We start from the raw sequence: 12,617 nt of genomic DNA on the forward strand, positions 1-12,617 counted from the left end.
GATTATATATTTGTAAAGAATAGCAAATGAATTTCCTGATGCGTTTTCTGATACGAAAAGGATAACTAAATCCTATATACCAGCTAAAAATGCTCTAATTTGAATTGGTGTCCTAGTCGGACAAATGACCACCGAAACAAATTCATGTCAGAAGCGTGGTAGACCTGTCGGTTCCAAAGACAAAAATTCTCAAAAAGGAAAAGAGGTTAATACTATTCCTGTTGAAAAGAATAAAGACATAATAAAGACACATGCAGTTGTCCAAAATTTTGATATATTTTTAATGCAGAGGACATTCAGTTACCTAAAAATTTTGAAAATTGTGAAAATGATGAGATCTCGATAAATTATGTCTTTACATGAGAAAAATAAAACCGAAATAAAACAATTCTCAATGAAATATTTGCATTTAATGTGACATTGCACATCATGCATGAAAGTAAGGATCTTGAGCCAAGAACAGCCAAAAAATGTCGACAAAAGAATGATTGACCGAAATGGGAAGAAGTCATGAAGGCTGAGTTCGACATACTTGCAAAGCGTGAAGTCTTTGGACATGTAGTCCGTACACCAGAAGATGTAAAACCTGTTAGATACAGATGGGTATTTGTGAGAAAACGAAATGAGAAAATAGTTGTACGCTACAAAGCTCGACTTATAGGGCAAGATTTTTCACAAAGACCCGGTATAGATTATGAAGAAACATATTCCCCTATAGTTGATGCAATAACATTGCATTATTTGGCCAGTTTATCCGCATACCATAAACTATATATGCATCTAATGGATGTGGTAAGAGGTTATTTATACGGATCATTAGATTGTGATATCTATATGAAAATCCCTGAAAGACTAAAGATATCTAAACTATCCAATGAATATTCGCAGGGGTTATACTAGTCAAATTGCAAAGATTTTTATATGGTCTAAAACAATCTTGGAGAATGTGGTATAATCATCTTACTGAGTATTTGACCAAAAATGAATTAAAGAATGATGATATCTGTTCATGTGTTTTTATAAAAAAAAATATGGATTTGGATTCATTATAATTGCTATGTATGTTGATGATTTAAATATCATTGAACCTCTGAAGAGATTCCAACAATTATAAAAGCTCTAAAAGAAGAATTTGAGATGAAAGATTTTGGAAAGACTAAATTTTGTCTCAGCCTGTAGATCGAGCATACAAAAAATAAAATCTTTATTCATCAAACAATATACACAAAAAAGATTTTGAAGAGATTTTATATAGATAAGTCACATCCATTAAGTATCCTAATGATCGTAAGATCTTTGGATGTAAAAAAGGATCAATTCCATCATAAAGAAGAAAATGAAGATATCCTTGGTTTTGAAGTACCATATCTCAATGTCATTGGAGCACGAATGTATCTTGCTAATAATACACGACCTGATATATCATTTCCTGTGAATTTACTAGTAAGATATAGTTCCTCTCCAACCAGAAAAACATTGGAATGGAATTAAACAAATCTTTCGATATCTTCATGGAACAGTTGATATAGGTTTGTTTTATCCATATGAATCCAAGTCATAATTAGTTGGCTATGCAGATGCAGGATACTTGTCTACATAAAGGAAGATCTCAAACAGGATACCTATTCACATATGGTGATACAGCTATATCATAGAGGTCCACAAAACAGACGATAGCAGGAACATCCTGTAATCATGCTGAAATACTAGCATTACATGAAGCAAGCACGAGTGTTTTTTGCTCAGGAATTTAATCCAATATATTCTGTCATCATGTGGACTGATTGATCATAAAATAGCTCCAACTATTCTGTTTGAAGATAATATAGCATACATTACTCAACTTAAGGGTAGATACATCAAAGATGATAGCACAAAGCATATTTCTCTTAAATTCTTTTTCACTCATGATCTTCAAAATCAAAGAACAATTAGTGTCCAACAGATTCGCTCAAGCGATAATCTGGCAGATTTATTTACAAAGTCACTTCCAAAATCCTCATTTGAAAGACTGATACATCATATTAGAATGCGCTAATTTCGAGATATTAAATAATGTCGACAAGAGAGGGAGACTGTACTCTTTTTTCCTTAGTCAGGTTTTTTTTCCCTATTGAATTTTTCTTGACAAAGGTTTTAACAAGGCAATCCTTATCATAAAAGATATTGTATTCTCTTTTCTTCCTTAATTTTTTTTTTATTGAATTTTTCTTTAAGAAGGTTTTAATGAGGTAATAATCTTAAATGGTCATCCAATGTGAGTGTTGTGATAAGAATGATGCGGATGTCCAATATTTGGGTGGCTTAGTTTCTCAATGAAAGAAAATTCAAATTCTCATTAATGAAGGTTAAAAATAAAAAGCTTGATACGTGTATAAATAGAGGGTTAAACCTCTGACAATTAGTACAACAATAACATAAACACTCCTTTCTCTCTTTTTATATACTGCAATATATATACTAGAATCTTCTATTTATACGTCTTTATTTTATATTTATTTTTCTTCCTTATTATTTATTTGTTTTATAACAGGTTTGGAATAAAGAATAGTTAGCATTTAAGGGTCATAGAGTTGGTGGTTGCTATAGGATATCGGCTCTTCAAGTCTTCAGGACATCTGGAGATGGCATATGACAGGCTAGGTAAGTTAATGGACCTAACGTAAGTCCTTATGTATGAGTTGACACAGTTTTTTTTTTTTTTCAAAAAAGTAGTTCTACACTTCTCATTAAATTTTGGATCTTAACTAGGTTTGAACTAGGAAACTGTTGACTTCAAATTGTTCTAATATTTTAAATTTCAACATCAATTTTATTTGCTAAGCTTCAATATCATACCCGATCTTAGGATTAGACCTGCACAAGAGGAAACGCGGCGGTACAAAAAGATCAAGGAAGAAATGGGTCAAGTTTACAGCATACACGACGACGAAGTGAACCTTCTTTTATGCTCAGACAATCAATCATGAGATGAAGACCAAAGTTATTAACAAAACCATTTCTCACCGTGTTATTTATAGTTTTATACCTCACTCAGGGTTCAGATATGACTCACATTATTGATTATTCATACACAAACCTCTAGTACATCAGAACAGTAATTTAAATACACTATCTATGGGCTTGTAAACACTATGGTCTTTGCAAGTTCTAGTCCTAGCTTGCGTCCAAAAAGCTTCTCCACAATAGCTAATGCGAATTCTATAGAAGTCCCTGGGCCTCTGCTGGTAACAAGATTGCCATCAACTACAACCCTGTTTTCGGCTTCACTCGGATCTGATAACTTGTTGCACAAGGCAGGAAATGCCGTGGCTTTTTTCCCCTGTATTCAATAAAATATATGCTCATGTCTAAAATTAATAACGGGACCCAAGTAAAGTCAATAAAGCCCATATAGCACTTTATAAAAATGCAGAATAGTAATGAATTTGAAAGTTGAATGCCACGTTAAATCTTGTTATGCATCCTTTTCTCACTGTGGGCGGCTTGAAAATAACTCGGGTTACGGGTAATGAAAACTAAAACTAAGCCACATGAACTCGGATAATAGGGTGTGACTAAGAAAAATCAATGTATATATCATTGTCAATGGCCTAGGAAACAGATACCTTCAGTAAGCCATGAGGCTCCAAGACTAAGACTGGGGACGCACAAATTGCTCCATAATATCTGTTTTCCCTCTGCTTTTTCAGTAAGCTCACTAAGGTTTCTGACTTTGCAAAAGTTTGAGCACCACCAAGTCCACCCTGCAAGTGATAGGAATATATTTAGACAACCAAAATACTACATACTAAATTAGTTGCTCTAAGAAAGCAAGATGACTACTTACTGGCAATACAATAAGGTCATATGAAAGTTTAGCTGCCTCATCAAGGAGCATATCTGCCTCCAGTTTGATGTTACGTGATGCAACAATCTCTAGTTTGTCCTCAAGAGAAGCTACCACAACATTTGCCTTTGCTCTACGCAGTATATCAATGATGATCACGGCTTCCATTTCCTCTGAGCCATTAGCAATTGGTACAAGAACCTAAAAAGAGTGCAAATGCATATAGCATTTAACAAACTTTATTTGTGGTAACAATCATATCAAGAAATTTCAAATTTCAATGAAGATAAAGTACTTTGTCGTCCACAGATAATTCCAATTTTTTTCCCTAGTCATACATAGATAACTCGCTGAGAATCGTAGCCAGTGTCAAGGCCCAAACCTCACCTTGGGAGGATTTTCAGTTGTCCATTGCACAGGGTTTAGCTCCGCAAAAACATATTCATCACCGTGATTAGAACGCATGACCTGAATGTGAAATTAAAAGAATACCCATGAGAGGGGTAGAAAACATCGTAGTGGGAAAATGACATCATGAAGCAAACATAATTGTCAGCAATTTTCAATACAAAATTTGCCGAAACACCCCCACAATCCCCTCCGCAGGTATACAGCAGGAACACCCCACCGCACATAAAAAAAAAAAAACCATCTCTCCTATGCCACCTAAGCATAACTATCTCCCACCTAACCTCACTTTCTTGCTACATCAAGCTCACCTGATTCCTCCTCACATACCAATTACTAATATGGGACTTGGGATTTCTATCACACTCATCAGCATAAAAAAAGAGTCATCTTTGAGGACCAACCCATAACAAATTATATGCAAGTCTTGAGCCTAGCCCATAACCATTTGCAATATCCATATATCAGAGAACATATTGGAGAGAGATAACTGTGGAAATGACAACACTTTATAAAACCTTGCTAAACTTCTCACAAAAACCATATCACCATTTATCAACCATGTTCAATGCCAAATTACTCCCAGATGCAATCATGCTAACCATACTACTAGTAATAAGTGTACAGCATCATGAATGAATTTCTTTTCCACATTTTTCCCTCTGCAAAGAATAAAATTATCAAGAATGAAAAACTCACCAATGGACCAGCAACTTCATCAGCTTTCTGTTTTCCATATAATTGCTCAACCAGCGCAACCCCAAACTCCATGGTCGTGCCCGGCGCACGACTAGTCACAACTTTGCCATCCAGTTGCACCCTTGACTCAACAGTTGTCGTATATGATGCCAATTTTTCCATAAATGCGGGATAACAAGTTGCCTGTCCAACAATAACACAGTCATTCATCTTGGATTCTTAAAAACAAGCAACATAACCAAGAGAATCAACAAGCTTTTTACCTTCACCCCCTTCAGCAAGCCCCATGGACCAAGTACTGCAGCAGGAGCAGCACATACTGCAGCATAAAGTCGTCCATCCTCAACATGCTTTTTCACCAACTTTTCCAGAACTCCACATTCTCTAAGATTATCAACGCCTGGAACACCTCCCTGCACACAAAACACACATAAAATGACTGATAATTACTTAAGGTTATCCAACTAATCACTCAAAAATTGAAAATATTTGTCTCCGATAAATGTTACTCCACCAATTTTGATAACCAAATATAAAATACAAGAAAAAGAAAATTAACGAACCAATTCAGTTTACAACGGCACACAGTACCAAACATGTTCACCAATAATACAATTAATCCACCAATTTGATCACTAAACATGACAATCACAGCTCGTAACAACTCCCAATCCAATATCAAGCGAGAGAGAGGGAGAGAGAGAGAGTTACTGGTAGAGCGACGAGGTCGAAGGTGGTGTCAGCAACATCGGAGACGACAGCGTCAGCTACGATCTTAACGCCGTGGAGAGCTTGAACGGTGAGCTGATTTCCGGCGGATGCAACGGTGACATCTGCACCGGAGCGCCGCAGCACGTCGACGGTGATGACGGCCTCCATAGGCTCGGTGCCATCGGCAATCGGAACTAGTACCTAGCAATTTCAAGTTTCAACAGCACAATGAGTAAGTAAAGGGAGTGAAGCATAAGGCTTTGTTTGAATTGTTATAATTTATTTGTTACCTTTCGAGAGATGGAAGCCATTATTGGGGACGCGGAGAGTGAGAAGCAAACGCGGTGTTTGGGACGGTTTGGGGAGAGTTTAGCAGTGAAGTTAGTGAGTGGGTGAGGGAGGACTCGTAAGTGACGCAATGCCATTTGTGCTTTCTATAATCTATATTCTTCTAAGCCTTCTAGATGAAGTCTGTTCGGAAAATGAGTCTGTGTTGTGTATACGTGTCTCCGCCACGTGCATCCTCAGCTGTTGCTGCTACTTCATTCCACGTTCCAAAATATGCCCATCCATCATCCATCCAATGGTAAATATTAATTATTAAATAACTAGAATAACTGTAATTTTGTTAACAAAATTATTGATTTTTTAGGAGTACCATAATGATACATGGCAGGTTTTCACTCTTCACTTTTCACCCAAAAAATGGGTATTTCCAAACAACTGGTAATAAAAGTATGTTCAATTTTTAAGAGGAGGTGCATAAAGTGAAAATAAAAAAAAATTATTAGAACACCATTAAAATTTATTATTTTTGTTATTAATTATTATTAATTTTTAAAAATATAAAATAAAATATATTATTAAATTATTAAACAAAAAAATTAGACTAAAAAAATTAAATTAATAATTAAATAATAACAAAAAATAATAAATTTTGATGTCTCTAACATTTTTTAAAGTAAAGCATAAAAATAAAAGAGATGTTGTTTTACTTTCAAAAATATTGAACAATTGAAAAATAATCTTCAAGATTTATCTCATTGTAATGTTATTTTATTAAAATAGTAGTAGGATTCATATAATTAATAGAACTAATTTTAATAATAGGATGGTTATTAATTAATAAATAAATGTTAATGGAAGTTTTTAAACAATAATTTTTTTTATATTTTGTTAATATCAATATTCTAAAAAACGGATTTGAGAATTTTTATAATTATCTTTATCATCATTACATACTTGTATTGTTATCATCGTCTAGAGATGGTAACAGGTCTCTATCGGGTGGGGATATGCCCCCACTCCTTGCCTCCATAACTTATCTCTGTCCCGTAACGGATAACGGAAATTCCGTATCCGCCAAAGACCTGGGTCTCTGTGGATATTCGCAGATTTTTGTATAAAATAATAAAAATAAAAAACAGAAAAAGTTAAAAAAAATAAAATAAAAACAATCCTCAATTGTTACTATAAACATCATTTTCATAGTCTTTAAAGACTTAAATAGCAATAACCAACAAATATTTGATACCAAACATATTCATAAACAACCAAACATATCCATAAACAACCAAACATAATGCATCACATTGTAAAAACATAATTTCCAAGCCTTTTTTCATCCTATAATGGTAGTGACAATAGATTTCAATTTGTTTGAATTCTACATAAAAAAGAAAATAATTTAAAATTAAAATTGTATAATAACTCAATAATATGAAAAAAAGAATGTATTGTATATAATTTGGTAGTTTACTTATATCAACATCTTTTTTAATGTTATGAATTGTGTAGCACTTAAATTCTATGTTAGTTGTGGTGCCAAGTTCATTCCAAAGCCAATATTGATTACAAATTAAAGCCTCTAATATATCTAGATGCAACCTACTACGATGTGGTGTAATAAATCTACCGCTCGTACTAAATGAAGATTTAGAGGCAACTGTAGAGATAGAAACCGCAAAAAAAAAAAAAAAAAAAATCCCTAGCAATAACTTGCAAAGTGAAAAACTTAGCTCCATTTGACTTTTACCAATCTAACATACCAAAATCATGTTCAGTTTGTGGCACTGGTCTCTCTTTAAGATAATAATCCAACTCGCTCTTTGTATCAATAAATGCGGATTCTTCACTTACATGCGCAGCAAATTAAAGTCAGCTTTCCAAGATTCATGGCTAAACTTTCTCCCCCTTGAATGCAACTACTTAGTCAAAATAAATCAATTTCCAAAAATACATATATGAACATAAGGGCTAAGACATTAGCAATCAAATCAAACCACAATTGAATTGAGTTATTGAAAAGATTTTACAAACTTGCAAGAAAAGAGATGATCATAGGTGAAAAGATGTAATTTAGCAATCAAACGCTAACCGGATGTGTATCCGCTCTAGTCGCTCAAGTGTATAGGGTTGATTCACTCAATTCTCCTCTAATCATGCTTTACAAGATTTGTTTTTCATCTAACAATCAACAATTATTCTATGCATGCATACAAATATTATGAGGACTTATCCATAGGTTGTAATGGGGATAGGGTCAAGGTAGGATTGTATTTGGTCAAGTGGACTAGAATTTGAATCTTTGATTAACTTAAACTTCCCACCTAACCTATGACAACCTATACTATTTAAAACAAACCTAAGTACCCATTCTTCACTTTTTCACACACTCATGCATTCTCTTCAATTCACATTCCATATGCGTTGTTATTATTATTGAACTTCGCTTTCGGGCATTTTGTCCTCCTTTTTATTGCATTTTTTTCTTTTTATTTTTCTTTTGATATATATTTTATTATTTTATATATTTTTCTTTTTACAATAAAATATATACAAAAGTATCAATGCATATGGTTTAACATTTAATTAATTCATGAGTATGTACCCAATTCCCAAAATTTTGACAAAAATATAAAAACACACTTTTATCTCTACCCAATGTTTTCAAATTTCTCATACTTAAATGATACACACACTCACTAGCCTAAGCTAATCAAAGATCCAAACAAGGAACATTTATTGTTTTTCGCTTTAAGGCTTGTAATGTGCTAAAATTAAGAACAAATGGATTTAGCATAGGCTCAAAGTTGGCTAACAATGGAAGATAAAATGGTAGGCTATTTGGGTAAGTGAGCTATTTGAAATGAGGGCCTCAATCATATAAATGCATTCATACACAAAATAATGGACATAAAGAATCAAACAAATCAAAGATTGCAATCATAGAAAGAGAATAATACACACAAGAATGAAAATAGTGGTTATATGATGTAACCACACAATTAGGCTCAAAACTCACATGCTTATGTGTTCTTAGCTCAAAAATCATGTTCCACAATGTATAGTTCAAGCAAGTTCTAATTTTTTTTTTTCAATTCAATTGGGGTGCCCTATAGATAAATTTCTTGGAAAATTTTATTATTTTGGCTAAACTTATTATATATATGTGCAAAATAAGAAAATGCAACAAAAAATCCTAAAAGACCTAAAAATGAAATGCAAAAGTATTGGGATTAGAAAATTGTCACCCAAAAACGGCCGATTCGGTCGGACGACTACCTTACACTTAAAAGTTTGCACCGTCTTCGGTGCATTCAAAAGATGAGCAAGGGGGTACGGCGACTTTCCGGGTTGCCACCTTCAGCTGGTGGATCAACTGGTGCTGCGTGTTCTTTTTCCCGCTTCCGTTTTTACTTATGATGACTCACCCATGAAAGATAGAAAATAGCATAATAAGATGAGAAAATGTAAAAGCAAGGAAGCATAAATTGTTGGCATGATGTAAATCACTAGATTTGAGTGAGTGAATTAATGTGACATTGATGAAAAATAGGTGTGTGAATTCTAAGATTGCATGCGGTTTAGAACGCACACACTAGCATAGAGAGCTATGTCATGATTACACAAAGAAAGTATGCACTTCACTCATTCTAGTGTGCTTGAAATACTTCAAAGAACACTTGTAGGTTAAGACAACCAAACAAGGAATGAAGAACCATAAAAGCATTCAAGCAAATAATCAAGCAATTGCGAATTGGATAATGAATGGACATTGATTGATGTGTAAGTACACTTAGTGAAACAAATGAAATATAGAGCTCACACATTAAACAATGACACATATTAAAATTGTTGCAACACCTAAGTGACATAGAGGTGGAACACATGGGTGCTATGGAACTTAGGAAAAAGAGGGTAGAAGTGAAAATTAATCACATAGCAAGCATGATCCACAAAGCTTAGAAAGCTCAAAAATATATCACTAGGTAAGCGTACGATCCAATTTCACAATTCTAAAATCTCAATGCATGAAATAGGTGACGCAAATAAGGGTCAATCATAAACAAGCATCACCTAAAAAAAATGCATTAACAATACACAATTGCCTCATCATAGATAATGAAATCAAATCACATGGTGGCCAAAACATGCAATTTAAAAGATTTAGGATACTTGAGGGCAATGTCATACACTTGGTATTCACAAATGTTAAACATGATCAATTCAAAAACAAGTAACAAAAGGTAACCTCAATAAAGAAATCCAACAATGAATATAAAAAATAATTATGATAAAATAGCATCAAGTTAATAATAAGCAGCAATAAACAACAAACAAAATTAATAATCCAACACTTATTATAAAAAATAAAAAATTAAACAGAAATTAAACTAACTAAATAACTAACTAACTAACTAAAAGAGATGGTGATAGATGGTAATTGGTAGTGTTGGATAATGGTTGAAGAGAAGGAAAGAAATGGGAAGAAGAGAAGAAAAAAAATGAGTGAAATAGGGCAGGGGGGTCACGCGTACACGTGAATGGCAGAAATGCAGTGCGACGCGTACGCATCGTCGACGCGCATGTGTGAGTGAAGATAGAGATAGATGACACGTATGCGTGGGCCAGAATTGTGTGAGAGGCACAATTTCAGCACACTACACACGCAACTCTCTGGTTTTTGTGCTGGGCATGGAAAATTTGGTGGTCATGCGTACGTGTGGGCGAGGCGTACGCGTGAGGGGTCGAAATTTTTTGGGTCACGCGTACGTATGGGTGACGTGTACGCATGGCTGGGTGCTCTGTTTTTCAAAGTTTTTCAAGTTCTAGCACCAAACCAAGCATTCCAAACCTCTAAACAGCTACCAAAACACCATAAAACCTTATTTAACATACTAAACTACTAAATAAACTCAACAAACCAACATAAACATGAAATTAAACTAATTTTACCAATATTTACAAAAGGAAAAAGTTGGACTTATGGGGAGCTCTCATCAAGGTGGCTTGTGCTTGAATTTGTCTTGGAACTTTCACCAATGCTTGAATCTCCAATAAGCTCCATCATTCAAAATTAATAGCCCCAAGCTTTGATAGAGTTCTTCACAAACCATGAGCTCCCAAAATTGATTCTCTTCGTGTGATCCGAGATCCCACACTCTATTTTCACACACGTCTTCAAGTTGATCATCATGATTCCATCCGGGTGGTTTAGCCTTGTAATGAGCGGATATTTTATACGCTTTTTGGGGTTAATTTCATATAGTTTTTAGTATGTTTTAGTTAGTTTTTAGTTTATTTTCATTAGTTTCTAGGAAAAATTCATATTTCTGGACTTTACTATGAGTTTGTGTGTTTTTCTGTAATTTCAGGTATTTTCTGGCTGAAATTGAAGGAGCTGAGCAAAAATCTGATTCAAGCTGAAAAAGGACTGCTGATGCTGTTGGATTCTGACCTCTCTGCACTCGAAATAGAATTTTTGGAGCTACAGGAGTCCAAATGGCGCGCTTCCAATTGCGTTGGAAAGTAGACATCCAGGGCTTTCCAGCAATATATAATAGTCCATACTTTGCTCAAGGATAGATGACGTAAACTGGCGTTCAATGCCAGTTCCATGTTGCTGTCTGGCGTCCAGCGCCAGAAACAAGTTACAAGTTGGAGTTCAACGCCAGAAAAGGATCCAAAGCTGGCGTTGAACGCCCAAAACAGCCCTATGCACGTGATTAGCTTAAGTCTCAGCCCCAGCACACAGCAAGTGGACCCCAGAAGTGGATTTCTGCACTATCCATCTTAGTTTACTCATTTTTTGTAAACCTAGTTTACTAGTCTAGTATTTAAACAACTTTTAGAGACTTGTTTTGTATCTCATGACATTTTAGATCTGAACTTTGTACCTTTTGACGGCATGAGTCTCTAAACTCCATTGTTGGGGGTGAGGAGCTCTGTTGTGTCTCGATGAATTAATGCAAGTATTTCTGTTTTCCATTCAAACATGCGTGTTCCTATCTAAGATATCCATTCGCACTTCAATATGAATGTGATGAACGTGACAATCATCATCATTCCTCCACGAATGCGTGCCTGAAAACCACTTACGTTCCACCGTAGAATGAATGAATATCTCTTAGATCTCTTGATCGGAATCTTCGTGGTATAAGCTAGATGATGGCAGCATTCAAGAGAATCCAGAAAGTCTAAACCTTGTCTGTGGTATTCTGAGTAGGATTCAGGGATTGAATGACTGTGACGAGCTTCAAACTCGTGAGTGCTGGGCGTAGTGACAGACGCAAAAGGATAGTAAATCCTATTCCGGTACGATTGAGAACCTGCAGATGATTAGCCGTGCGGTGACAGCGCATTTGGACCCTTTTCACTGGAAGGATGGATGGTAGCCATTGACAACGGTGATCCACCAACACACAGCTTGCCATAGGAGGACGTGCATGCGTGAATCAGAAAACAGAGGAAATCAGAATTTCAGAAGACAAAGCATCTCCAAAACTCCAACTTATTCTCCATCATTGCATACAAGTATAATTTGTGTTCTGCCCTTTTATTCCTTGTAATCAAATTTGATAAGTGAATTATTTTATTGTTTTCCTGACTAAGAGTTACAAGGTAACCATAGATTGCTTCAAGACAACAATCTCTATGGGATCGACCCTTACTCACGTAAGGTATTACT

General features: G+C 34.9%; 1 protein-coding gene across 1 annotated transcript; it reads right to left on the minus strand.

Annotated features, from left to right (window-relative positions):
* Nucleotides 1-2,983: 2,983 nt before the first annotated feature.
* LOC112770869 (protein DJ-1 homolog B) lies at nucleotides 2,984-6,221 on the minus strand. Its single transcript, XM_025815339.3, has 8 exons — nucleotides 5,938-6,221; nucleotides 5,648-5,848; nucleotides 5,200-5,349; nucleotides 4,937-5,119; nucleotides 4,217-4,297; nucleotides 3,830-4,030; nucleotides 3,609-3,746; nucleotides 2,984-3,322 (listed from the first exon to the last, which is right to left on the minus strand). The coding sequence occupies exons 1-8, from the start codon at nucleotides 6,070-6,072 to the stop codon at nucleotides 3,116-3,118; spliced, it is 1,296 nt and encodes a 431-aa protein (XP_025671124.1). The 5' UTR covers nucleotides 6,073-6,221; the 3' UTR covers nucleotides 2,984-3,115.
* Between the last annotated feature and the right edge of the window lie 6,396 nt (nucleotides 6,222-12,617).

Source organism: Arachis hypogaea, chromosome 18 (assembly GCF_003086295.3).
Source record: "Arachis hypogaea cultivar Tifrunner chromosome 18, arahy.Tifrunner.gnm2.J5K5, whole genome shotgun sequence".
NCBI classification, from domain to species: domain Eukaryota; kingdom Viridiplantae; phylum Streptophyta; class Magnoliopsida; order Fabales; family Fabaceae; genus Arachis; species Arachis hypogaea.